Source organism: Calypte anna, chromosome 1, assembly GCF_003957555.1.
Source record: "Calypte anna isolate BGI_N300 chromosome 1, bCalAnn1_v1.p, whole genome shotgun sequence".
Classification (NCBI taxonomy): domain Eukaryota; kingdom Metazoa; phylum Chordata; class Aves; order Apodiformes; family Trochilidae; genus Calypte; species Calypte anna.
In genome coordinates, this window is record NC_044244.1 from 127824750 (window position 1) to 127852130 (window position 27381).

The 27381-nt window shown below is 35.8% G+C and overlaps 1 protein-coding gene across 4 annotated transcripts in view; it reads right to left on the reverse strand.

The window, feature by feature from the left end:
* The window catches only part of STS (steroid sulfatase), a 110942-nt gene that overhangs the window by 18122 nt on the left and 65439 nt on the right, over positions 1–27381 (reverse strand). For all 4 annotated transcript variants that reach the window (XM_030447498.1, XM_030447491.1, XM_030447507.1 and 1 more), the window contains 3 exons: positions 27071–27208; positions 16465–16624; positions 13896–14017 (listed from right to left, as the gene is read on the reverse strand). In XM_030447498.1, coding sequence (XP_030303358.1) covers positions 13896–14017; positions 16465–16624; positions 27071–27208 — 420 coding nt within the window. The remainder of the gene's footprint in view (positions 1–13895; positions 14018–16464; positions 16625–27070; positions 27209–27381) is intronic.

A 27381-nucleotide genomic window follows, 5' to 3' on the forward strand; every position in this document is an offset into this window, starting at 1 on the left:
CTATCCAGACATACTGCACATATATGTAAATCCTCAGATAACTGAAGAATACAGATAATTTAAGTCTCCCTAAAGGCTCCACTATCCTTGTCTGAGACAAAATGTGTTCTCACACACCTTGTCAGAATATGTAGCAACTGAAATATAATAAATAGTGGTAAATTTACACCACAAAGCAAGCAGATTATTTTGAAATTGGTTAGTAAAGACCGAGTGTAAATGCCATGACACATTTTAATTGTGTGTCTAGGCACAGGTGGCATTGATGAGCTCAGCAAAAAACTAAGATTCACATGTTGATGAGGTACAAATCTGTTGCTGGCATTTTCATGCCAAAGCAATAACCTTTCTCCATGAAAAAAATTTCAAAAAAGTTTCTATTTATCAGGCTTGACAATCTTGATAAATATGAAGAAATACTTAGTGGGGAATACTCAAGACAGTTGTACATGTAGACACTGTCCTGGCTCGTTGTAGAAATTCGCCAACACCCTAAGTTTGAGAAATACCTGTTAAAGGAACACAGGAAGTTCAACTGAAACATAAGGAAGAATTTCTTTACTGTAAGAGTAACAGAGCCCTGAAACAGGCTGCCCAGAGAGGCTGTGAAATCTTCATCTCTGGAGGCATTCAAAATCCACCTGGACACCATCTTGTGCAACCTACTCTAGATGAACCTGCTCTGCCAAGTGCATTGGACTAGACAGTCTCCAAAAGTTCCTTCTAAACCCTAATATTCTGTGATTTTTTTAATAACTCTTCACAGCATCCATAGGATTTATACTTTTATATTTCATTTGAATGTGAGATAACAATTTATAAAGTTTTTCATGTTTAAGCTGTTAAAGAGACACAGCAACATGTTAACTTTTGCGTATTTTCAGTCTTCAAAATATGAACAATTCTCATGGTTACTTAAAATTGGATTATATGCTTTGAAAGATATGCTTAAAAATATTATGTGTAACACAAATATTAAATTTAATTTTCGTTATTTCAACCTGCTAGTTGCTAAATATTCAAATATACTTCTCAGAACTTAGTTCTATTTTTACATGTGAAAAGGGGAAAAAAAGAGGCCTTTGATAATGCTCTAGAGCCACAGGCACTGGATTTTGGAGCATCAAGCTCCAAAATCCAGTTAAAACATTACTCAGCAGCTTTTCTTTATTATTACAGCCTCATTGTGAACACATTTCTGAGCCAGCCTTTTGTTGCCACTACATAATCCAGGTGTTTAGAGCACCATGACATTCTTCAGATACCCAGAACTTCTAAATAACCTAGCAGCTCAGCTAGAGCAGAGCTGAATGTAATGTAACAGATGAACAACCAACCTCTATTCTTTCTTTTGCAGTTCCCAGTTGCTTTCTCTCCACTGACTGATTATTTTTCCATTGACTGTGAAACTAAACTCAGACATTTGTGTTCAGAACTTACTTTTGTTCTAGGAAAAAAATATTTCAAATATCATAATCTATTTTTCATAATGGATTTCATTTTATTATAATCCATATCTCATGTTGCATTATGCATTTTCTGCAACTAAAGATAAATTGAACATTACTAACTTTTTTTCCACACTAGGAGGATAAAAATAGAGAATGAAAATCAAAATAATGTATGGTCTCAAAGTTTTCCTTCAAAGTTTAAAAGTGACAATTGCAATCAGGACTTCAAACAGAATTCTATGTGCTTTCTGTATTTCTTTTTAAAAAAAGCTATTCAATCTCTCAGTTTCACCATGGCACAAAAGCTACATATTCCTCTCTCCAGCATTCACTTAATTCTAGCTTTAGTCATCTTCTGCTGACCAGCTCCTTTGGGATGAATTCTTCCAAATGATATATATTTTTTTTTTAAAATGTCAAGCTTTTGTGGCAAAGCTTCCCCCATACAGCACAATTCATACCATCCTCATTTCTGTAAAACATATGGTTCTATATATGCTTACGCATAAGCTCGTGATTTTATGGCATACATACAAATAGTTGTTACTGATGAAACTGATTTTCACTGGAAAAAAAAAAAAGTTTTGTTTATCTTGGGCTTTTTTCTAAGTTATTTCAAAAACTGACCTGTACACTCATGGGTTACAGTTGTTTCTGAATTATACAGATATAAGATATATGGTCATAGAGGCTCTGGCTATGGCTGAAAATTTGCTTTAGTAGCAAGTGCTTTGTTTTCAGAATTTAAAAACAATTTTCAGCTATAAATATTACAAGGAATTTACCATCAGTATTATAGAACTCTCAGTGTCATCCTCTGTAGGTGCTACTCATAACTTTAAACTTTTATATAACACTTCTGAATCAAAATTAATTTTGGAGATAAGACTTTAAGAAAAAAATCTATCAGTACACCTGATGCAGATAAAATAATGGGAGAAGCTTTACTGCAAAAGGCATTGATTTACTTTCTGCGTTTGTTATAATGCATTAAATGGAGAGGGAATTCCATTTTTATGTGAATGCCTTACTATTCACACTCTGCATACTATAGGCAGAAATTGCATATTCCCTTAATACAACATAACCATGTCGAGGACAAAAAAGTAAGAACTGATTAAAAGCAAACATGAATGTAGTTGCAATGAAATCCCATTTCCTAGGCTGCATGTTGGGATAATTTGAGAAATGAAGAGAAACAAAGAACGGGTTTGAAAGTACACCCATGGCCAGCTGTAGGACAAGGAGTTCCCCTAGATCCTAGTTGGACTAAAGCATTTGCAGTTCTAAAACACCATGGCCATGAGAACCTAATGAGTCCTAACTGTAACATTTTCCACAGCATTCAAGAATTGAGGGAAAATGCATTCAAAGAAAACTTCACAGTGTTGAGATACCATTTTTAAAGTATGAGTAAATCTTCACTAAGGTAGATTTATAGACTCACTATGTTTTGTCTACCTCATACTTTTGTAAAGGCAGAGTCAAAATCTTCACGAGACCATTTATACTTTGATATTCTCTCTGTCTACTTAACTATTGTCCTGGTTTGGGCCATAATAAAGGTGATTTTCTGTCTTGTACTTTTGCTTTTAGCTGAGTCTCTTTAAGTAGTTGCACTTGCTGAAATTAACAGCAAGTTTCTCAGACAGTGCCTGCTTCTAGGATTGATAACACTTGATGTTTATAGTTACTGCTAGAGACTGGTGTGCAGAGCCAAGGACACTGCTCAGCTCTGAGGAAAACTTTGACCCTCCAGAAGGAGTAAAGAGGTCCCTCCTGCAGCCCTTCTTTGGGGAGGAATGGACAAGATAGATGCCAGAATTGACCAAACAGAGTATTCCATCCCATATACATCATACTCAGTATAAATTTGAGGGATCACAAGGGCCAAGCCAGATTTCCTGCTTCCAGTTTCTGGCTGCCTGCCCTTCCTGCCTTTCCCGCTTCCCTTCCTTCCCCCGGCATCCTGGAAGGATTCCGTCTGTTCGTCTGACTGTGGTCCTGATCCGTGCCAGCCCATATCTGTGTGTTCCTGCCTCCAGTTCCTGACTGCTGCCGACTCCAGGAGTCCAGCCTGGACTTTCCCAGGGCTGCCCTGCAGCCTCAGTGGTGACGTGAGAGTTACTGGGGAAGGAGGGGGGAGGAACGTGGTTTCCATTTTCCTGTATATTTGTATATATTTAGTAATTTTTCGTATTTATCATTACTGTTTCATTAAAGTTGTGTAGTTTAGTTTCCAACCCATAAGTCTCTCTCCCTTATTCTCTCTCCTTTCTTTATCAAGGAGGAGAGAGAGATTAATAGAGAGTATCTGTTATTCAGTTTAATTGCCGGGCCAGTGTTAAACCGTGACAACTATGTATATGTATCATGGCATCTTTTAGTAGCTCCACAAAATGATTGATTAACAACAATAGATATTGGAAGTTATCAAGTATTTAGAGTTTGGAAGAACTGGGGTGGCACTTCCTCTGTTCATGAAAAAAAATTAAAGTGAACAAACTCAAAACTTTCAGAATTCTAATTCTCTAAGGAAAGTCTAGAATAGATAATTGCATTCAGTTTGGAATCAGAAGCAGCAGAATAGATCAAGACATTGTTGAACCTGCATTATAAAGCTTTTCCTACATTATAAAGCTTCGCTGGTTAAGTAGTTTGCTATCAGAATATGAACTGATGCTAAAGTACCTATAATGTTCTCAGTTCTGAGATCAGTCTTCACTTGTCACTGAACAGAATCATCTAAGTGGATCAAAGGTACAGAGTGAGATCTTGCTTGTATATCACACTGAGGTGTTGAAGAGAGCCCAGCTAAAATAATTAAGTTAATCTTGAAGACTCTGGTGAATTTTAAGGATTCTACTTGTCTTCCTGAGAAAGTGAGATGATTGAGAAGTTTTCTTCTGTGACATCATACCATTTAAAAATTAATGTACAACAGAGAGGTAACACGTTGAAAATGAAAAAATAGCACACACTTGGTAATGAAAAAACTATCTTATGGAAGATTAACATTACCTAATACTAAAAGGGTCAGTCTTTCTTTAGTGCACTCGTGCTAATTCTAATTAATAAGATAATATGATCTTAATGTGGTTTTTTTAAGGTCTTGCTGACTTTTAATGTTTGGATTTCTGGCTTCTCTCTCCTATTATGAATGCTAAAAAACCTATTTTCCTTATAATGCCAGTGCTGAAGAACAGTGAGTGAGTCTCGCACATGTCGACATTAAAATCCATTATCTAGGAGAACACAAATCAATAAATGTTTAAGTATTATATTTATTATTCTGCTAAATATGACTGAACAGCAGAGAATTATTTACATTAAATTGTTGGGTAAAACTGAAAAATATCATAATCTGTAGGAACTTGTTCTATACTACTTCATGGACTCTGCATATCTGCTAAGATGCCATTGACACCACTATGACAAAAACTACAAGTGACATGCAGCCTCTTTCAGTTTCAAAAAGCTTTCACACAAATCCATCTACAGAGAAATTTTGTCTACTAAGAACAATCAAACAAGAAATTAATCTTAAAAGATGTGTTTTTCTCCATCCTTTTAGTTTTAGGAAAGTCTGGAGGTCTTAACAAAAAGATACTTGAAAAATATAATGCACTACATATCTTCTAATAGTTTGAGATTAAATAAAAAGTGTTCTAAAATCAACAGGAAAATCACTGTTTGTACTGAGAGGCGAGCTTTTCTCAAGCTGAGAACATTCCCACCAATTATTGAATATTTCTGGTTGTGTTGGCTTTCTAATGTAATGATGAGGAGGCAAATTCAGAAGCACTCACATAGGACAGAGTGCACATCATCCACAGGTGCACCCTGGCCTCCCGCATAACATTGTCCCAGTGCAGCCACTGTTTTTTTCTGTAATTATTCTGTCTGCTATTCATGGCAAGGTCTTTTATGGCATGCTGAGAAGTCATCTTGCTCTTGACAGCCAGGTTTTCAGGGAATTTCTCTAATAAACAAATACTTTGCTTTATTTTCTAGTAGTAATAGGATGACAGAGGCGCACACAATGCTTTGTGTGGGTTGTGCATGCATTAAATACTTCCCTTGAAGAATACTGCCTAAGACAACACATGCCATTTGAATTTGATTTTAAAATTAGGGTGAATCAGCTCTATGTTCTGAATCTAACACACAGAATGCTGTAGGCTCAAATCCAACCGTGAATTGAGGATATTTTTGGAAGTGTAATGCTCCAGAAATTGTTAAAGACTCACTTTTTATGTTACTTCATAAACTGAAATTCATTTTTGAAAGCTGCAGTGCATTTTTATCTATTCTTTTATGTAGTTGTTATTATTTATATTTGTTTGACGACTGCTAACTTTATAAATAGATAAAAAATATCAAACAGTTGCTCTAAATGATATTTTTTTCTCTTTAGTGTTAGATGTGGAATATTCTGAAAATAAATCCATAAGATTTTTCTTTTGTACTGTCACAAGTGCATGACACAATAGCTGACAGTAAGCCATTCAAGCTAAACTTTAAATAATATTGAATTAGCTACTTTAAATGCCTTTGCCTTTATATGATCATTGAAATCTGTCAAAATCTGTTCACTAAGAACATTACTAAGTTAGGTCAAGATATCCTGGATTTAATAGGCCAGTCTATAGTGATTTCTATTTTTATATGGAGAAAAAGCACTGTGATATGATCACTGAAAGTCTGAGTGTATGTCAATGTCAAAGGACATTTACCCTTTTACTCAGGGAATGGCTCTCTGAGACAAAAGTATTTCTACATCAATTTTACTGTAACTAAACAAGTCTATTTTTTTCTAGGTAGAAAGCAAAAAAAATTGTGACAACAGGGAAATCTTACACCTTCAAATGTTTATCTTTTCTCTCTTGCTTACCCTTTTCCATGTGTTCTTTTCTAAGAAACAATACTAGGATTGTACAACAGGATTCGATTAAAAAAAATATTTCTTTGTAAGAAAGCAAAATGTTTCCTTGACAGCAGCTATAGAAACATAGGAGTATTATCTCTCCTTTTGAAGACACTGCTGAAGAAGTTCCTGGATCAAACTTCTATTAAATTTACCTTCCTTTGTATAGCTAAACAATGAAAGCATGTACCTATAACTGCTGACATTCTCAGGGTCAACATGAATCCTTACTAATCTGTAATAGCATCCTCTAAGTCCTTTGTTCACCACAGAGAAAGCAAGTAAACCACAAATGGCAAAAGTTCCTCAGGGAAGAAAGCAAAAGAACAGGAAAAAGCCAGCCAAGGGTATGGGTTTTGCCAGTGGGCCTACTGGGTATGACAAGCACATCCTATAGTTTACATATGAAGTTACCACAGCATTCGTACATTCTGTGGCAAAGAATTCAATTAAAAAATTGCTCCTCTATTAATAATAAAATAATGAAAAGGAGAATGGGAAACTTAGGAGGCTTCAGAATATGTATGAACTGAAATTTCTTGTTTATAGAGCAAGTAGAAGAAATATTAAGAGATATCTCTAACATACCAAATATTTACTGATATCTCTGATACTTTCTACTTCAGAAAATATTCTCTCACATTCCACTTTAGAGAAAACAACTGTTAATTTATTTTGTAGATATACGAATTATTATTTTCCTTAAATCCTCTAATAGGATTGAACAAGAAAGAGCTGGCATTTTCAAACAGAAGTATATTGTCACCACTTATACTCTAAAATATCTCTCTCAGACAAATTAATGCAATTCCATTTGCTACTGAAAACCGCCAGCCTTACCTACCCTTACACTGAGAACTTGGCTGTAGGAAAAAGAAAAAAAAAAAAAAAGGAAAAAAAAAAGAAAAGGAAAAAAAAAAGAAAAGAGTGCTTCTGTAGAGATTCATAGAGGTTTCCAAGTTTTTGTTGCCTGCCCAGACTGTTTTCTGCACCTTGTCTTTCTCAGAACACTACTATGTTCAAAAGTTAGAATTCTTAAAGCATATGCAGTTTACAGTTTTTAACTGTTAAGACTCAATGTGATATGACTGAAAATGAAGCTGAGAATGATACTGTAGATGATACAAGCCATCTTAATTAAGATGATAACCCTTATTACTCCTTATGGTATTCATATCATAGACCTTTTAAAAGGTAAGAAAAAGTGTGAGGAATTCCTCTTCTTACTTTCAGTTCTTCAGATATATCCCATTTTTCAATTTCATTTCACAAGAAAGTGTATAGGTGTCCAAAGCCTCTGTTACAAAATGGCCCATGTGAGGAGGTGTTTCCTGCTTTGTCCTCTCTTTATTATTATGATTTATGTCTTCAGTCAAACAGAACACAGAGGAACCTCTCAAAGAAAAACCCTGTTCTGTAAATTTATCCTACATACCCAGTCTGAAAGATGTGTAAAAGAAAATATTCCTCTCTCATTCTCTTTTTGTTTGTTTTCAACCTGTACCAGCTGATACTGCAAACGTTAAATGGAAAGTCCCCTCATCCTTACTGGAATAACAAAATATCTCTCATGAAATACTGTAGACAGTTTGATGATGGAGGACATCCCAACAGCCAGGAATCACAATAGCTATGAATTTTTCAATAATAAGGAAAAAAATCCCTGATTGGTGAATTTGATTGAACTATTTTCAGTAATCGCAGTAGATTACAACACTCAAGAAATTCTGAATTAACAAAAATTGAAATATAGCCAATTTTTTAAGTAAGGCAAAGTGAAAAATTTCTATGTAAAGTTTTTCAGTGAAATTCTGCTGTCTTTAAAAGTCATTATATTTCCATGATAAGCTAGTTTGAATCTATTATCTACTCTGCTTCCACTTAAATGGCTATATCAAGTCTTCTTCTCTTTTGTTTACTAAATGACATTTTCCACTGGATAATGAAATCCATTTCAAAAAAGAAAAAGTGAAGTGCTGCCGGCAAAGTCACCCTAGTATTTATCAGATATATTAGTATATTTTTATTGATACCAAAATACAGTTTACAGGCTGTATTGCATTACATTTTTCAATGTTTATTACACAGGATTACAATATATTTCTTCCCTACCAAGTGAACATTTTGCACACAACCAGAGGAGCCAGAAAGATGCAGCAGTTCCATTCAACTGCATATTTGCTCTGTATCTGATTAATTTTTTCCTTGTAATTAAGTTGTCATAGCAATGCATTTGTAATAGTACTGCTTCATATGCCCATAAGGTTCTGGAGACACAGCTCTTGAGAGTTTTTTTAGAATTCAGATATGCTAAATTATAACTTTAGCAAATGCACAAGTACTGGCATACTTGCACTAGCAGAACACTATATGAGCAGAGATAAATTAGGCATAATCTGACATACACAACTAACACAAAGCTACGAAAACTTTGGGTGGCTAAGCTCAGGGAAGTAAAGGCAAATCCTACAACTGTTATGTTTTTAATGTAAATGTTTGATGATTAAAAATCCTAAATGATTACACCTTATGAGGCAGGAAAAAACATTTGGGGATTTTTTTTTTGTATAGGTGTTTCTTTCATATGTTTGTATTATAGCACAGCAGGCAGCTGTGGACAATAAGCACTGACACTAAGAAATCATAGTATTTCACTGACTCTGTTTTAGCATGTCTTCCTCTGTACTTTTAACAAATGAATTAAATTACTCATATTTCTAAGGTCTCAAAATAACAGGAAGACATCCCCCAGCAGCTAGAACTATGTCATGGTTGTTTCCAAGGCACTGATAACAAGTGTCAACCTGCATGACTCTGTGAGGGTGAGACATCAATCAAGAGCAAAGAAAATTGCCTGATATTTCATTCCTTTTTAAGTTCAGAATGTGAAGATTAATGTGCATTATTTTTTAGTACCAGGAAAAATGTAAGTGAATCAGAGACAAAGAAGAAAATGGTGTTAGCTTATTTTCTATGGATGAGAAAAAGAAGTAGGTTAGAGGAATGAGAGATTCTTTTCATCACATCTCTGAAGAGGATAAGCCTCAAGCTTTGGGGTTTATGCACAGCATAGCACACATCCTCTAAATGCTCCTTCAAAGGGCTGATGAAGGGGAAAGTATAATGTGAATGCAGTAACTGACCTAACTAATATGTCTTAATGAAGATGTGCATTGATTTGGTTATGAGGAACACTTAGCCTCTAAGTATATAAATGTAAAATGGTTATTGTTCATTCTGAAGTTTCTGACCTTCTTTAAATTATGTGAGAAATACACCTCCTTAAGTCAGAGTTCAGAACTCTGCAAGTAAAGGAAAGTTGTGCAAGTACTATGAATTTCAAATACTCTACATTTACCTGTTTCATGGATCTAGCCCAAAAGTGAAAAATTAATTTTTTTTTAATTTTTTTTTCCCAACAAAGCACAGTGGAAATCTAATAATGACAAAAGCAGTTATCAAGGGAACTGTGGAGTACTGGAAGTAACAAGGTACCAAATGACTAAGCAAGTCTTTTTGTTCCCTCTCACTTCCTGATACATGCATTTTTCCTTAGAATCACAGAATCACTGACTCATCATGGTTGGAAAGGACCTTCAAGATCATCAAGTTCAACCATCAGTGCTACACTACCTTGGTCACTACATCATCTCCCAGAGTGCCACATCTACCTGCATCTGGGCGGCTTGTTTCAATGCTTCACCACTTTGGTGAAGAAATTTTTCATAATATCTAATCTTAACCTGCCCTGGCACAACTTGAACCCATTACCTCTTACCCCTAGTCACTGGGGTAACTAACACCTACCTCATTACCACCTCCTTTCAGGTAGTTGTGGAGAGCAAAAAGATCTCCCCTCAACCTCCTTTTTTCCAGGCTATACAGCCCTAGCTCCTTCAGCCTCCCGTCATAAGATCTGTTCTCCAGACCCCTGATCAGCTTGATTGCCCTCCTCTGTACCCTCCCCAGCACCTCCGTGTTCTTCCTATAATGCAGTGCCCAAAACTGCAGACAGCATTCAAGGTGCTGCCTTACCAAGGCTGAGTACAAGGGTAAGATCACCTCCCTGGTCTGCTGGTCACAGTGCTCCTGATACAGGAGAGGATGCTGTCTGCCTTCTTGGCACCCTGGGCTCACTGTTCGCTCATGTGCATCTGGCTGTTGGTCAGACCCCCGAGTCCCTCTCTGCTGGGCGAGCAGCTCTCCAGCTACTCCTCCCCAAGCCAGTAGTACTCTGGTGAGGATTGTTGTGGCCAAAATGCAGGACCCAACATTTGGCCTTCTTGAAACTCATCCTATTCGCTTTGGCCCATCAATCAGACCTATCTAGATCCCTCAGCAGAACTCCCTACCCTTAGGCCGATCTTCTACCCAGTTTAGTGTCATCTGCAAACTTACTGAGGGTGCACTCTATTCCTTTATCCACACCATCAATAAAGATGTTAAACAGGAGCAGCCCCAGCACCACTCAGAACTGTCTGCCAGCTGGATTTAACTCCATTGACCACAACTCGTTGGACCCAACTACACAATCAAGTTTTGATCTATTGAAGGGTGTACACATCTAGGCCATGAGCAGACAGATTCTCCATAAGAATGCTGTGGGAAACTGTGTCAAAAGCCTTGCTAAAGTCAAGGCAGACAAAACCTAAAGCCCTTACCTCATCCAATAATGGGGTGGGTCATTAGTGGTCACCCTTACATAGAAGGAGATCAGGTTAGTCAAACAGGATCTGCCCTTCACAAACCCATGCTGAGTGGGTATGATCACCAAGTTTTTCTTCATGTACCAAGTAATGGTATTTAGGATGATCTGCTTCATCAGTTTCCCAGGTACTGAAGTCAGACTAAGAGGCCTGTAATTTCGCGGATCACCTGCCATCCCTTCTTGTATATGGGGGTTACGTTAGATGATTTCCAGTCTGCTGGTCCCTCTCCAAGCAGCAAGGACTGCTAGTAAACGATGGCAAGTGGCATTTGGCCCAAATGTACAGGTAACTGGTGTGGGTTTTATACAGTTCCAAAACTAACTATCTGGGGAACACATACCAAGAGCAACACAAGTCTTTCCTGCTATAAGACTTCATTTGCATACAGAAAGAAACAACTGTTCCTTGATGAAATTTTTCTCAAGAATTACCTGATTTCTCTTATATAAGGAATATCACTATTTTAAGAGTATTTTAAGAGTATCCATAAGAATATTAAGTATTTGCTTCTCGCTTCCCTCTGTAAATTAAGTTCTATTTGCCTGGCTATAGTCACTGACAAAGTGCACATAAAAGGCGAGAGATCCTACAGTCATTTCTGGACACCGGAAAATGTTTGTGTTCATGGAGGAATGTGGTAGTAATTTAGGCTACAAAGTGTGTTAGATATGGAATACATGTAGAGTTAAGAATGGTGATCAGTTTATACCCAAACCCTGAAGACTTACAGGCTTGTAACTGATAATAGTAGCATGCTGAGATTAAATGAAAGCTGCACAATTTTCCAGCTTTCTAATCTGTCTTTAACTTAACATGGCTTCATTCACTTTCTTGAATGCATTCCTAAGTATAAGGAATGAACTGTTGCTATAGGATACTTCTAATTTAGCTCTTTGCTGCTAGGCAAAAGCTCTGCAACATTTTGATTTAAGTATTTGAAAGAAATGTTTTTCCAGTAAAAAAAAAAAAAAAGGTAAAAAATGAATAGTTGCATTCTACTTCTGCTTTACTTGTGTTCACTTACACATACTAAAATATCACTTATTAGTAGCAGATATAGTGACTATGGGTTGACTATGAGATTAGCTGTAAAGAGTGAGTCATGGTGGGAGGCCAGAAGGCAGTAATACTGTAACTAGTAAAATAATGCATTTTGAACTTATCAGTTGCTTCATACAGTGTTGCTGAAATATCAGAAGAAAACCAGCCGTATTCATTTTCCCACAAATACCCACGACAAGACAGATAGCATCAGGTGTGTACAGCTGTAGCCCAAGCATATTTATCTCTTTACAACATTAACATATGAGAGAGAGATGAACAGGGGCAAACCTTTAGCTGACTGCAACAGATATCTTTACAAATGTGATTGCCTTGTCTACATGGAAAAGGCATTTTTTAATATCTGAGACTGGACAAATAAGAAAGAAGTTGCTGAGCACTCCCAAGGAGCCAGTGTAATAGAGAGCAGAGAGGAACATTCAGCTCTTTCCCAGTCTGGCACTACAATGTAATCTCACAAGGCAGAATACAAAAAAATCTCTTGCATATAAAAATCATAAAACTTTTATGAAAATGTTATTGCCAGGTTCAGAGTGGTCTAGCTCTTTTTATTGTCTTGGAGAAAAGATAAAGGGAGAATCCCAATTGACATAGTTGCCCCTTAGATAAATGTGATAGACTACTTCCTCATCATTGCTCCCCTTCATTTCCTATCAAACAAACTCCCTTTCAGCTTGCAAGTACAAGGCATACTCCATCTTGTAAATGCGCATATTTGAGAAAAACAGGTTCTTTGCCTGACTGCAGTTCTGCCTACTTCTCTCCTTGTAATACAGAATAATTTCATCCCACCTCAGATATAAAATGGTTCTAGATAACCACATCTTGCTTGTTCTTCCTCATGATTATTTATCAAATTCAAGTTTCACAGGCAAAGTAGTAATAAATAAATATTATACCTAATATTTTCCCTTTTTCTATTTTAAAGTCCAAGACAGATAGAGAGTCAGCACACAAGTGACCAAGAAGACAGAGTTATCAACTCATTTTAGTTTTGCATATCACCTATTAAGCAAACCCTTTCCCAAGGTTCTTAAACCAAAAAATGCTACACCAAAGCATTTCTTGATTCATCATTTTGAAGCTGTAACACAAGTTGTCACTTCAAATGTCAACTGAGATGAGACAAATGTGTGTTTGACTTCATTCTGTACTGAGATTGTTATAGAAAGAGAAATAGGCTCTGGATAATGTGGAAGCTGCTACCAGAAAGAGTGACCTGTTATCTAAAAAGGAGCAAATCAGTGGAAAAGCTTTTTTTCCCTTGGCCTTCAAAGTGGAATCATATCATTCATAGAAAGCACAAAAAGAGATCCTGTAATATTTTGTTTATTTATTGGATAACTATGACTTTGTCTCAGGGAGTCTCTTACACCTTGCTATCTCAATCATAAAATAAAGACTGGGCTGATATCATACCTGTGCTGTTATTCAGCAAGTCATCCTATTACCTGAGTGTTTTTAGAAAGATGTAATAGTTACCCTTGACAGTTTCATTCTGTAACACAGGGTGTCTCAGAAAAGGTAAAAAAATATAACATTAATGCATACCAGCAAACTACTGTCCAACAGAAAATGGTGAACAGGAGAGTTTTAGCAAAAAGAAAAGTTAAAAATGAAGGTAATGGGCCAGATATTTTAAACAATTTATTTGTTATTTTAGCCCAAGGCTTTTTCCTGATTCTTTTCAAGCTGCAATAAAAATTATATGAAATATTTAAAATGTGAACAGGCAAGTTTACTTACTGTTTCCTGGATGCCAGCGCACTGCATTTAAATATGCATTACAGTAATGGAAAAGAAATTCATGCTTGGATCGGGCAACTTTTCCTTGAAGTAAGGGCATCAGATCATGTCCATCAAGAATTCTGAGTAAGAAAGAATTTCAAAGTCAGAACAGTAACCCAAACCCCACTATGCTAAGAAGATACTATAACTTCATTTCCACTGATTAAAAAAAATAAAATCTGAATGGCTGCCTCCAGTTGGTGAATTCAGAGTTCAGAGACAGTTCAGAGCACCTTCAGGTTTTACACCTTAGATTTTACATTATTTAAGGAAACGTTAATTTTTCATTTTTCCACCAGGAATGGTTGTTTCCTCAACTCATATTTCTCTTTTTTCTTTTCTGAGAGCATGGCCAGATGCATGTGACTAACTTGCTACAACACATATGTGACTAACTTGCTCCAGATATTCCAACTCAAGCAGGGGATAACGTAACCCAGAAACAACAGAAATATATGCTGTGCTGTGTTAGCATTCCTGGAAGTAATGATAAGAACTTGGTCCAGGAAATTATGTATGCCAGAATTTAAGAAAGATGTAGTCATTTGAAAATTGAAAATGAACTCTGTTCAAATACATGTTTATCAACCACATATGCACACACAGATGTATATATATATATATAATTCTCTAAAAGCTTTTGGATAATTTTGATCATGCTTTGAAGGAGCTTGTAATTTGCAATAAAAAAGAGTTATAAAATAAGCAAGGCCTTTAATTGTTTCCATAAATTAAGCCTTTGAACTGGTGGAATTAGCTGGTGCAGGAACTGTGTAAATTACAAATTTTAAAGGAATTTTTGTAGGAAATTACTTTTTGCTGACATACAGATCAGCAGGTAATTCTTTTTTAAATGTCTAGAGCAACACCTCATAAGAAAATCTTGAAATTTTAAAAACTTTTAAAAATATATGTTAATTTTCATTACCATGTAAAATGCTTTTCACATTAGCGTAACCACTGCAAGAGAGATACACAATCCTCTTTTTTAAGCCATGAGCTACGTGTGACTATGAAATTCTTGGTGGCAATTGTATGCAACAGCACCCTTCTGAGTAGGACTCCTCTCAAAGGATGGGCAGTAAATCAACCTGGAATCTTGTCATGTAGTTCTGCCTGAGTACTGCACACTTGTCTCACCCCTTGCTCACTGTCAAGGACCAGGACAGATGGGTTTCCTGTTGTAGACTTTCTGCTTTATAGCCTGTTGATGCGGAAAAAGCTGTCTGGTAATATTCCCAGTACTGCTGGTTTCATGGTGTTATTTGAGACTTTTCTTTCTCATGACTTATTTTTCTCTAACTAGGAGCAACTCCTCATTTCCTTTTTAACTTGCTTCCTCCCAGTGACTTAATTATAGCTGTAGTAATTTCTCTTAAGTCTTGGGAAGAATTCAGTGGAGTGATAGGAATTCAGCTGCTGGATCAAAGAGTACTTCAAGCTAGTACACGACCCACCATAAAGCAGTAATTTTACATATAGTCTACAGAGACAAATCAGAGTGGATCAACTTGCAAGTGGAAGTTACACAAGTATATTGGGATTTCTACCAACGAAGGAGATCAAAAAGAAAACATTGGTGCTTAGCCTTCGATCAAGCAATACGAAAACAAGTGGATAGAGATCTGGCCACATTAAGAACAATTTGAATTGCTTAGTTTTGAGAGGGTTACCACTTGTAAGGGATCTCTCAAGACCTGTCTGAGTAATTTTTCATGTCTTAAATGTCCTCCCCTGCCATTTCCTTCAAGCACTCGAACAAACATTATCTGAGTGTCTCTGTCCACTGCAGGTTTTCCCCACGTCGTGCTCAAAAGCTGTTTGTGCATGGTAGATGTATTCAAAACATATGCATTCAAGCAGGTTTCTCCCCTTAGTGGATTGGGATGGTAACAGAGTTTAGGTGGAGGCACCTTGCTGCTGAGACTGGGTATCTCCTGAACAAGACAGGGCACAGGGATGTAGGATTGTCAATAAAGCATCTCATGAAATTTAGAAGTCAAGTGAATTTTCTTATTTTCTTATCAGGCTGAAAAGCTCTGTAAGAGATTATTTGCACTTACTTGGTAGAGAACAAAAAAACTGAGAAAAGCCTAGCTGGCATTTGATGTGTTGCTATAGCAAGCAGGCCAAAGTTGAGCTTGTGAAGTTTAAAATAAAGTTGCTGTTCCTTTTTCTACCATGTTCTCTCATGCAGAACAGAGCCTCTTTTGATACATTCATTTTTGGTTTTCATAAATAATTCTAGGGCTAATTTGACAGTATGTTGCTCTTAGTAGTCTTCTCTTCTTGGTGTCTTGATACTTGTTTTGCAAGTTATGCTGTATTTACATAAGTTTCTGTAAATTATATCAGGATGTCAATACGAATGGAATAGTAGTGTATGTAATGATAAAAAGGTGCTTTTAAAATCTGGTGCTTCTAAAATTTTTTCTTTTCATTCTCACCTCTATTTTAATAGAAGTCACCAGAATGTAAAAAACACTCATGAGAGTTTCTCTAAAATAGAAATAACAACTGAGCATACCTGCCAGAAGGTAGCTGTGCCTTGGCAAGTTTGACTATGGTAGGAAATATATCCATGTTACTTGTTGGCTCATCAATAGAGACACCAGCCTGTAACACTCCAGGCCAACGGAGAAGCCCTGGCACACGAATACCTCCTTCCCAGTTTGTTGATTTTCCACCTGAAATGAAAGTTTGTTTGCTCAGAAATCAGTTTCTTCTTAAAATAATATCCCCCTCCAAGAGACTGACTTTCCAAATATTAAACATCCTGTGTAGCTTGAATTTTTAATTGTGTTTAACTTATTTTTAACTTTCTAGGTTTATGATTTCCACCTACAAAGAGCACCTTTATTACAGTACATCTGCTACGATTTATTACACAGAGCTTTTAAAGTTCATTTTATTTACAAACAAAATACAACTAAGAGCCTGATTTTTCTGTATCTCCCTTTTTTAAATAAGTCACCAGAAAAAGAACAAACTTTTATAACAAAGTACTTCAACAATTCTGTCCTCACAGCATCTTAGACCTTTAAAACACCACATAGCTGTGTTGTAAAGCCCACACCTTGCCATACATGGTGCCTGCCTTACTGACTCCTCAATGATCTTTTCTGTTTCAGTTGGAGGATTCAGCATCCACCTGTTTTTCTACAGGTTTTTCACTTTTTAGAAAGGCAAGTGGAAACTTCAAGCAAGAAAACTCGATTTGCATAGATCTTTATATACATATATGCAGTACTGTGGCTGAAAAGAAAATGTATCTCATGATTCCTTCTTACACCATATTTTTGCTTACTTTTTATGGGCTTTATAAGAATTCACAGTATTGAATAGTCAAGGGCATATAGGTATCTAGTCTGTTATCTGAAAACTTAAACCCTCTAATATAAAACATTATGTCCAGCAAAAATCTTTGCTTAAGATGTTTTTGCAAAGCAGTGTCAAATTTGTATCTCAACAATGCTACGTCTTTTAGAACATTCTTAAAAATTTAGTCTTGTAAGACACTGCATCAAAATGCAATTCTGTTCTCAGAATACATCACATGGCTACCAGTTCTGAAACTCAGGAACAAAATGCATGAATTAGTTCTGTTTACATTCTTGTAAAAAAATATTTTCAAAATAAAAATCTAAAGGAAATGTAGATTTAAGTTTACATGGGTGCTACTTGGTGGGCCTTTAAAAAGCCTGTTATCTAGCAGAAGGAATTGTTCATGCAACAGTTTGCTGGCCAGTGTTTAATATGGTTGGATTGAGACAAGTGAAGGTGACAATAAACTGTGTGCATCTTCTGCAGAAAAGATATTTTTATCCATATCTATCAGTCACTCAGATTTTCAAAATTTGGTGGGGATTATGAGTTACCTAGCAGGATAGTGTCCAGATTAATACCATGACTAAGATATGGTTCAAAAAATTCTTGTTGAATGGGACCAGTTAATTCTGAATGACAATACAAGAAAAATATAAGGACATAATATTACAGATATCTTAAAATGAAAGGATTTTTCAGTGGAGAGTTATACTAGGGAGATGATTTAGTTCATGAGCTGGATCCTGGTTCTGCACAGCAGCTTCTTGTCTGGACGGTATGCACATAAAGAAAATTTTAACTGGTCTATATAGAAGTTAGTTTAAGTGTAAGGTTAATTTTATTTCTGTATCCCTGTCTGAATCTACTAATAATTCTAGATAGATTGGATTGCCTAAAGAAGTTCTCATTTTACTGTTCCCTCCAGTGTAATCAGAAGACTGAGAAACTCCATAGTAAGTGGTGAAGACCATTCACACTGGTTACAGTTCTTAAAACCTAGACATTGGACCACTTTCCCAGATCCTAGTTTCACAGTACAATTTTCTCAAATCTCTACAGAATAGGACAGAAAACTTGCACATTACCCAAGCACAAAGGAAGCACTCGGCAAACTCTGCCTCCCTGCTGTTAGGTACAAAAAGCAAAATGTACTCCACATCAGAGCTATCTCCTCACTTAGCCTATGAAGAATTGACTGCTGTTTTCCTTTCAAAAGACTAATTGGAGCATAATTTTTTGATACATCTGGAGGTTAGGAATAGCAGGGCAGGAATTACAGGTCATTGCAGAAGACAGTCTTCTATTATGTATGCCTACATGTTATTAATCTTTATTAGAAATATCTTTAGTGATATCACGAGTTGCTTAATGCCATTCTATGTTTAGAAATCCCTTAATATACACTGTCTTTAAACTCTAGCTGCTAAACATTGTTCTATCTATTTGCATTCTTTTTTCATTAAAAAATAAATCAAAGTTTCACTAGTAATAATAGAAATGTGAAGCAAGCACCCAAATGGCTAAATTATTTCAGAATATTTCAGGATCTGACTCATTGGTTTTGTGTTTTGCTTGGACTTGACAACACTGAAACAGAGAAAAGGCAGCAACCTTGTAGTCCTCATACAAGGAAAACTCCAGGCAGACTAGCTATATACTATTTTTGTTCTCCTAAATTCTTCTAAAAAGGGATTTAAAACAGTATAAAATACCCCAGGCTGTATTTTCATGCCTAACTATCTATGCTTTCTCAGTAGTTTCACCCTTCAGCATTATATTGAACAATAGGCTACCTAGACCTTTCCTGAAAAATTGGAAGCAGCAGGCAAAGTACAGACATAACTCTCTGCAGTCATCCACAACATGGTGTCAAATTTCAATTTTAACCTCATTTTGAATCTTAGCTAAAAGAATATATCTTTTTTTCCTCCCTCTGTTTTAAATTGACTGCTATTACCTAACACTGGGAATAGAGCTTTTACAAAGGATGATATATAAAGCGGAACTCTGTGGTATATCACTATTAATATCTTGAATGATGAATAATGAAAACTATTTAAAATATCTTTTTTAGATCACTTGGATTATAAACCATACTACTCTTTCCTTCCTTATATATATTAAAAAAAAAAAAAAGCTTCCAAAGCAAATTTATTCTATTGAATAATAGAAAAATACATTACTCCATCTATCAGTAGAGGATTTTGTCCTATAAATACTGACAATCAAACCTCGTTACTATTGCTTACCTTTTAAAATTATCAAAAGCAATTTATTATGATTTCAAGCTCACCTTTTGGGTTGGTTTTTTTTGCATTATTGTTATATAAAAATTATTGCAATTGGTTTTATGTACTGTTAATTTTCAGCCTGAGATGTTCCTGTAATAGGTGACTGGAATAGACATAGCTTGTTTGGACATATTTACGTTTGATCTTTCTTCCAATCAAATGAAGTGATGTCTCAGGATAATTTCTGTTTCAGTCAAAATTACAAGATGATTTTAAAATCTGGATCATTTCAGAGAGAATATAAAAGTACAGTACAATTAAAAATAGGTCAGTTCCTCCTCTCAATAAATTCAAAATAAAACTCCAACTAGTACCACTAGATATGCAATAGCATAATACCTGTGCCTAACGTAACGGACAGCTTCATTTCTCTGTGGCTTAAAGTTAGGAAAAGGTTTACTAATAGCTTCAAGATATACTGCTGAATGAATTTGCATCAAAATAATAAATTTCCATAAAATAATTGATCCTCCGAGTCATTGTCTAGGTTTCACACGCCTGTAGTAGATGTAAAAAAGTTGGGTCTAAATTCTTAAGAAATAGTAATTTCTATTTTCATGGATATTAACAAAGTAACTATGAATATACCTATTTCTAAGGCAGAAAGCACTTAGAATGAAATGTTGTTCAAATGATTTGCTATTATCAGCATTTACTCTATTTCCATTAGCAGCAGAACTCATGACCCGCTCTAGCAGCATGACAGTAGCCAAGTCCCTTCGTGCTTTCTAAAAAGTGCTTCAAAATACAAAGAAAGAAAAAGTTTTGAATTTGCAGGTCCAAAGTACAGGGAAAATATATATAGATAACTATCCAAAAGAAGCTGACAGTAAGAGCATTAAGAGATAAAAGGAGACTCCACAAAAAATCCTGGATGTTTCAGAGTTGCACAGATACCAGCAAGTGATAATGAGGGGGGAACCTCCACTGTCTGCATATGTAGGAATTAGGATAGTAAGAAAAAGTGTGGGTAAATGTTTTTGATGCCTTCACTTTTCACTGTTATAAAGTATGTAGAGGGAGAAAAATATTTTCTTAACACACTGAATCTAATTCAAGAGACAAGTGACTAAACAACTAAATAAAAATTATAACGAAATAATTGGATGCAATATCTCAGAGTACCAAAGAATATAATGGCATCCAGACCTCTTAAACTGCTTGTTTGTTCAACTTTGACAAGATTCTATTCATATATTTATTCTTATTATCTTATCCTAAAGTAGAGCCCTCAATATTTCAGAAAAACTAATCTTATTTTTGTTCCTACAGAAACGCTAAGGAGACAGCTCGAATGGACACACTTAAATTGTAGATGTCATATTAGTGAGAAAGCTAGCAAAAAAAACCTAAGCAAAACTATGTGCAAATATCCTGGATATCACATACAAAACCAGTATATATTTAAGTTTCATACATTTTAACTCAGAAATGTCACAGAATACAGAAATTATTTTTTTTTTAAATATATAGAAAATTTTAAGAGGCTCTAGTAAAACAATAGTTTTAGTGTTTCAATTAGAAAATATTAATATCGTGAGATAAAAATGATATATTTTATATGCTATAATTAATAATAGTGTATATTTTATAAATAAATTAGTTTATAAATTTGTGTTAGAATCAAATTAGAGTTTATCAATACATATATATACATATATGTATATATGACTTATATGACAATGTATGAAAAGCACAGAGTGAGCTGGTTTGAAAGATAAAGAGTTAAATAGGGAAATATATAGAAGAAAAAAATTTTAAAACACAATATATAATGAACTGGAAGTTTCCAAATGAAATTGATAGTCCCTAAGGACCCATTGGCCCAGTAAGCCAACAGGAACTACTAGGTTTCTGAATGAAACTGATAATTTCTTGGACCAGTTGCTGGTCAAGACACTAGCAAGCCAGGAAAAAATACATCATGTATGCACCCAGGAGTTCTTCAAAAAGTTCTTGAATTGCTGGAAAGAAATTTTTACTAAAACTGCCATTGGTTTTTTGTTTAGAGACTGTATCTAGATTTAAACCTTTGAAAGATCTTTGACAAGGAACTTCAGGAAAAAGTTTTTGCAACACGAAAAAGAGACAAAAAGTTGTCCTGAGTCAAAATTTGACTAATAGGCAGGAAACAAAAAGATAAAGTGCCTTGCTATTTTAATTTATTTACTTCATTTTGGGAAGCAAAGTGAGCTGTGGAATTGAAGAAGCCATGTTTGACACAAAATATAACAGGCTGATCTAACTCAGAGGAAAAGATAGTGGACCTCATCTCAAATTAGATAAACAAGAAACAAGTTCAAATTCTGAAAAGTATTTGCAGTACAATGAATAGCTAAGAAAAAAAAATAACTGAACTAGAGTCCCTGGTCTTGATTATTCCTATCATAATCTTCATACTTAAGTAAAAGGATCTATGCAAAGGCTAACACTTAATGCACATCTGCAGGCAGTCAATATTAAAAGGCAACATGATCCGATAGAATGAAATGGAAAATATTAAAAAAGTAAGTGTATAAAGATACTTCAGAGCAGAACCTGAAAGGCAATACTTTTAAAGTAATTTTAAAAGAATATATTGCACAATCAGAAACAGTTCCCCCCGAAAAAACCCAACCAAAAACACAAAACAAGACAATAGGCACAAGAAAAACTCATCAGTTAAGACTGATGAGAGACATTGGTGAGATTTTTTTTCTGTTTGAGACATTAAAGAGAAAGAAGCACAATAGAAGTATATAAAACTAAGGGAAGCTAGAGAAGGCATAATAAGTTTTTACTCCTTTATACCATATCAATGAGGAACCTATTAAACTTCAAGGAGATGCTCCATTAAATCTGTAACTGACCCACTTCAAATAGTAAATGGAAACATTGTGTTTTCTGTATTGCAGATTTCATCATCAAAATATGCAGATAATGATAAGAATTTAGAAAGACTCAGAGTTGCTTTATATAATTAATGCCAACACTCTGTAGAATCTAAATTGTCAGGATTCTCATTTTAAACCAAGGCCATGATACCTAAGCTTAGGAGGGGATCTTAGGGATCTTTATTCACTACAGAGGACCTACCTCATCGTTTAAAGCTTCTGACCCAGCTAACTGTCAGAAAAAGGCCACTGGAAGGAGATGCCATAGTTTTGATTTATCATTTCAGTATTCACAGAATAAGAGAATTATTTAGGATAGAAAAAACCTTTGAGACTGTCAAATCTAACCGTTAACATGGCACTGCCACATCCACCACTAAACCATGTTCCTAAGTACCTCATCTATATATGTCTTTTAAATACCTTCAGGGATGGGGACTCTACCACTTCCTTAGGCAGCCTGTTCCAGTGCTTGATAATCATTTTTAGTGAATATTTTTTCCTAATATCCAATCTAAACCTCCCCTGGTGAAACTCGAGGCCATTTCCTCTTGTTCTATCACCAGTTACTTGGGAGAAGATACTGATCCCTCCTTGCTACAACCCACTTTCTGGTAGCAGTAGAGGGAATACGGTCTCCCCTTGGCTTCCTTGTCTCCAGGCTGAACAACCCCAGTTCTCTCAGCCACTCCTCACAAGATTTTTGCTCTAAAGCCTTCACCAGATTCATTGCCCTTCTTTGGTCATGCTCCAACACCTCAATGGCCTTCTAAACATACTCGAGGTGTGACTACATCGGTGCTGAGTACAGGGGGACAATCAATTCCCTAGTTCTGCTGGCCACATTATTTCTGATACAAGCCAGGATGCTATTGACTTTGTTGACCACCTGGACACACTGATGGCTCTTATTCAGATGGCTGTGGACCCGTCCATTGACGTCTTTTTCCTCTGGGCAAATATCCAGCCACTCTTCCCCAAGCCTCTAGTGTTACATGGGGTTGTTGGGACCTGAGAGTAGGATCTGGGCGCTTGGCCTTGTTGAAATTCATACAATTAGCTTGGCCCATCAATCCAGTCTGCCCAGGTCCCCCTGCAGACCCTTTCTACCCTCAAGCAGATCAGCCCTCTTAGTGAACTTGGTGTCCTCTGAAAACTTACTTAAGGTGCACTCCATCTCCTTGTACAGATGAAGTTATTGAACAGAACTGGCCTCAAAACTGAGCCCTGGTGCCTGGCCCTACAACTGGATTCAATGCCATTCACCAAACCTTTTTGGGCCTGGCCATCCAGCCAGTTTTTCACCCACTTGAAGGCTATGCCCACCCAAGCCATAAGAAGCCAGTTTCCCTAGCAGAATACTGTGGGAAACTGTGTGAAAGGCTTTACTGAAGTCCTGGTAAACAACATCCACAGTCTTTTCCTCATCCACTATGTGGTTCACCTTGTCATAGAAGGAGATGAGGTTAGTGTGTATTATTACTAGTACTTCTCCCAGAGAAAAATATTGAAGAGATAAACCAGACTGTGTATGACAACAACTATCTAAAGACTATGAGCTCTGGTCTATAATTTCAAGAGCTGTCCAAATTTGCAGTGACTGTTCCACAGTCAGAGTAATAAAACCTTCAAATAGTAATTTTTTTTTTACTTTTTTTTTTGCATTCAGTCTTGAAGTGCTAGCCTAACTCTCCAAATTCCCCTTAAATTTGATTAATAATGCCCATTTGGCTGGATATCAAAATGATCACAGATCAAGAAGATCTGTTGAGAGCTTTAGCTTTAATAGAAGAACCAATTATTGCTGAGCATACTGCTCAAGCTGTGACAAGAGGGTTAAGTGACTTGATTCATATTTGCATTCATGCAGCACTCATATACAAAAAGGTAAGTAGAAGAGATTGTTCAGCAGAGACAGGGATAAAGGACACGCATGTTTCCCAGTTTTGTTAACTACTGATCAGGTGAAGCGTGCTCATATGAGTACAAGCAACACAAAAATTGTCCTTTTGCTTTGTGAGGCACATTGCTACATCAGTGCCTGAGACTTAAGGCTCCACAGACCTGGTTTTCATTAAATCTGCCAGAGATGTACACATCTGTAAAACACTTCATTGCACATAACAATATGAATAAATTTTAATTCATGAAAATTGCTAGTTATACAATTAATTGATCACTTCCACTTTTGGCCTTTTGAAAATTATGCATAAATATACCTGCTAAATTCAGGACTGGTGTGGAGAGAGTGAAAGACAGAACAGATTTTATTGTATTTTAAAATGGCAAAAGTATACTCAACTGACTGCATCTGTCTTTTATTTTCTTTTTTTCTTAGTAAGATTGTGTCTTATACAATAATTATTTTGTTTCTTATAAAGTGATTATTTTCCTTCCCATAGTATATTACATTTGCCAGCATAACAGAGACGTTAACTGTAACAGTAAACAAAACAATTAATTTTAAAACTAAGAAGTCCTACTACCCCCCAGTAACCCAATCCATCAGATTTTTTATTAATTCAGGCAAAAACTATTTAAAATTGTTCTCTGTTCTGTAAGTACACATCCAAAATTTTGCAAGGCTTGATAAAAAAGACTATATTCAATCAAAGTTCTTCAGGAAGTCATATTCCCCTGTGTATTTGTCTTTTTTTTCCCTCCTTGTCATTTATCCTGTATTTTATTTCTGGCCTTGTAGAAAGCAAATATTTTCTAGAGCTTCTAAAACACCTCGGGCTGTGCCTACAGCTACAGCTCTGTAACCATATGGTTGCCTTAATTACTTAAATCACTATGTAAGGCCTAAGTGCTAATGTTCAAGATACATTTCACTCTAGTGCTATCCTGAGGGGACTCATCTGATAGTTTGTCACCTCATGATTTTGGCATTGCTTGTTTTGCTTGTGCAGTGCTTCCTTTGTAGCTCTCTTAAAATGTAAAGGTCATTTCTTAGACAGATACCCCCTAACTAAAAACTATGGACTTTCCTCACTTGAAAACCTCACTGCACTGTTATTGTATTGTGAAGATCTGTGTATGTCCACCTTTCTGCAAAAAACTAGTAGAGGCAGCTAATCTGCTGATGGCTGTGCTGCCTTCAAGAGGGATCTCAGCATGGTGAAGAAATGGGCCAATAGTAACCTCATGAAGTTCAGCAAAAGGAAATACCAATGGTGCAGGTAATTAATCACTGGGACAAGTTGCCCAGTGAGGTGGTAGAATATCCATCACTGGATATTTTCATAATATTTCACAGCCCTGAGCAACCTGGTCAAGGGTATAGACGATCCTGCTCTACAGAGGCTAGGACTACATACCTTGGGATGTGCCTTACAGACTCAGCTACTACATGAGTTTCTAATTCTGTAACACTACTTTTTTAAAAATTGTACCCCAAAACAATTTATTTCTATCTCTCTACAACCAGAAGTTTTAAGTTTGGTAAATGACTTTCCAAAAACTGCTGGATTTCTTTCATCTTGTTCTATGAAACATGAGGGGAAAATAGATTACAAAGGCACTTCCTAGTGAATTAATGGAAAGATCTTTAGCTCTGGTAAAAGGACAAAAATATTCACTTTATCTTATGAAAAATAATAAAATGAAACATTCCTAAACTATTTTATTGGACTGAATATTATTTAAAATGTTTTGACATTCATTTTCCTGATGCTGTGTTTCCAGCATCTTGCACATGTCTGTACTTTGTTAGAGGGAATCCTTTACTTCTTATTTGACAGTGTTTGCTATTATCCAGTGTTGCATTACATTCTTGCTGACTGAAGGGATCACCATGCCCGGAATGAGATAAAATGAGAAAGACTCTTTGCTAAACTAGAATTTTTCTGTCTACAAGATCACCATACTGCAGCAAATCAGCAACTCACAGTATTGTTGTGCAGTATCACCAGGAGAAAGTATATTAGAATAAGGTAGAATTTGAACATATTTTATATCTCTATAGAATAAACAGCTTTTGGACCAGTCATCTCAAGATTTGCACTAAAAGAATACCACTAAACTCTATCCTTTTTAACTAAAATCTCTTAATTTCCAAAATGGTCTTCAACTTACTAAGTCTGTTATGAATTATTCTCAAAACTCTTTTCCAGCTAAAACATTTTTGCTTGAAATACATCCTCTTGCTGTTATGAAACTTGCCCATCACAAATTCAACCCAGCTCTTCATTTTTTGTTTCTCAACTTATCTTTCCTTTTCTGTTTTTATTATAAGGAATACACTGGACTCTCTTGTGGGTTCTCCCATCTCCTGTCTCTTCTCTTTGTGTGACACTCCATGATATTTATGATTTCCTGTGTATTCTGTTATTCATCCATCATAGAAAACTGCTATGAAATTACACCCTTCAAAGCTGTATCCTGGGTCAGTCCAAGAATATATTAACCAGTCTTAAAACTCTAGAAATCTCAGCATGCACTCTAATTGAGTTGCTGTATTTGACAGGTAAGGCCTTTATATTTACCACCTACGTTTGAATTTAGAACAAAAGCCATGAAAAGCTTACTATTAAGGAATCAAGTTTTGACCTTCTTGGCCATAAAACAGATTACAGTTTTGGAGAAAACCCAAGGTGAAAGTTTCTGACAAAATTTGTAAAAATTATTTGAAAATATCCACCTTTATATATGCCATTGTATCCTCCATGGACTTCTCCAGAACTAGAGATTTCTTCAACGTGAGCCCCTTGGTCAGATGTAAAGTACACAAGAGTTTTATCAGTCAGCTCATATTTCTCCAGCACATCCAGAATCTGTCCTAAAAAGATAAGAAAAAAACCAGCTTTAATGTTTTCAAGTATCTTTTTCATTAGCTTTGGGACATACAAATATTTTTGTTCTTTTGCCTCTTTAAAATAACTTTCCACATAAACATTATAGATAACAATTGGCATCATGCAGCATAGAGTAAGGGACAATTGCACAAGGCTT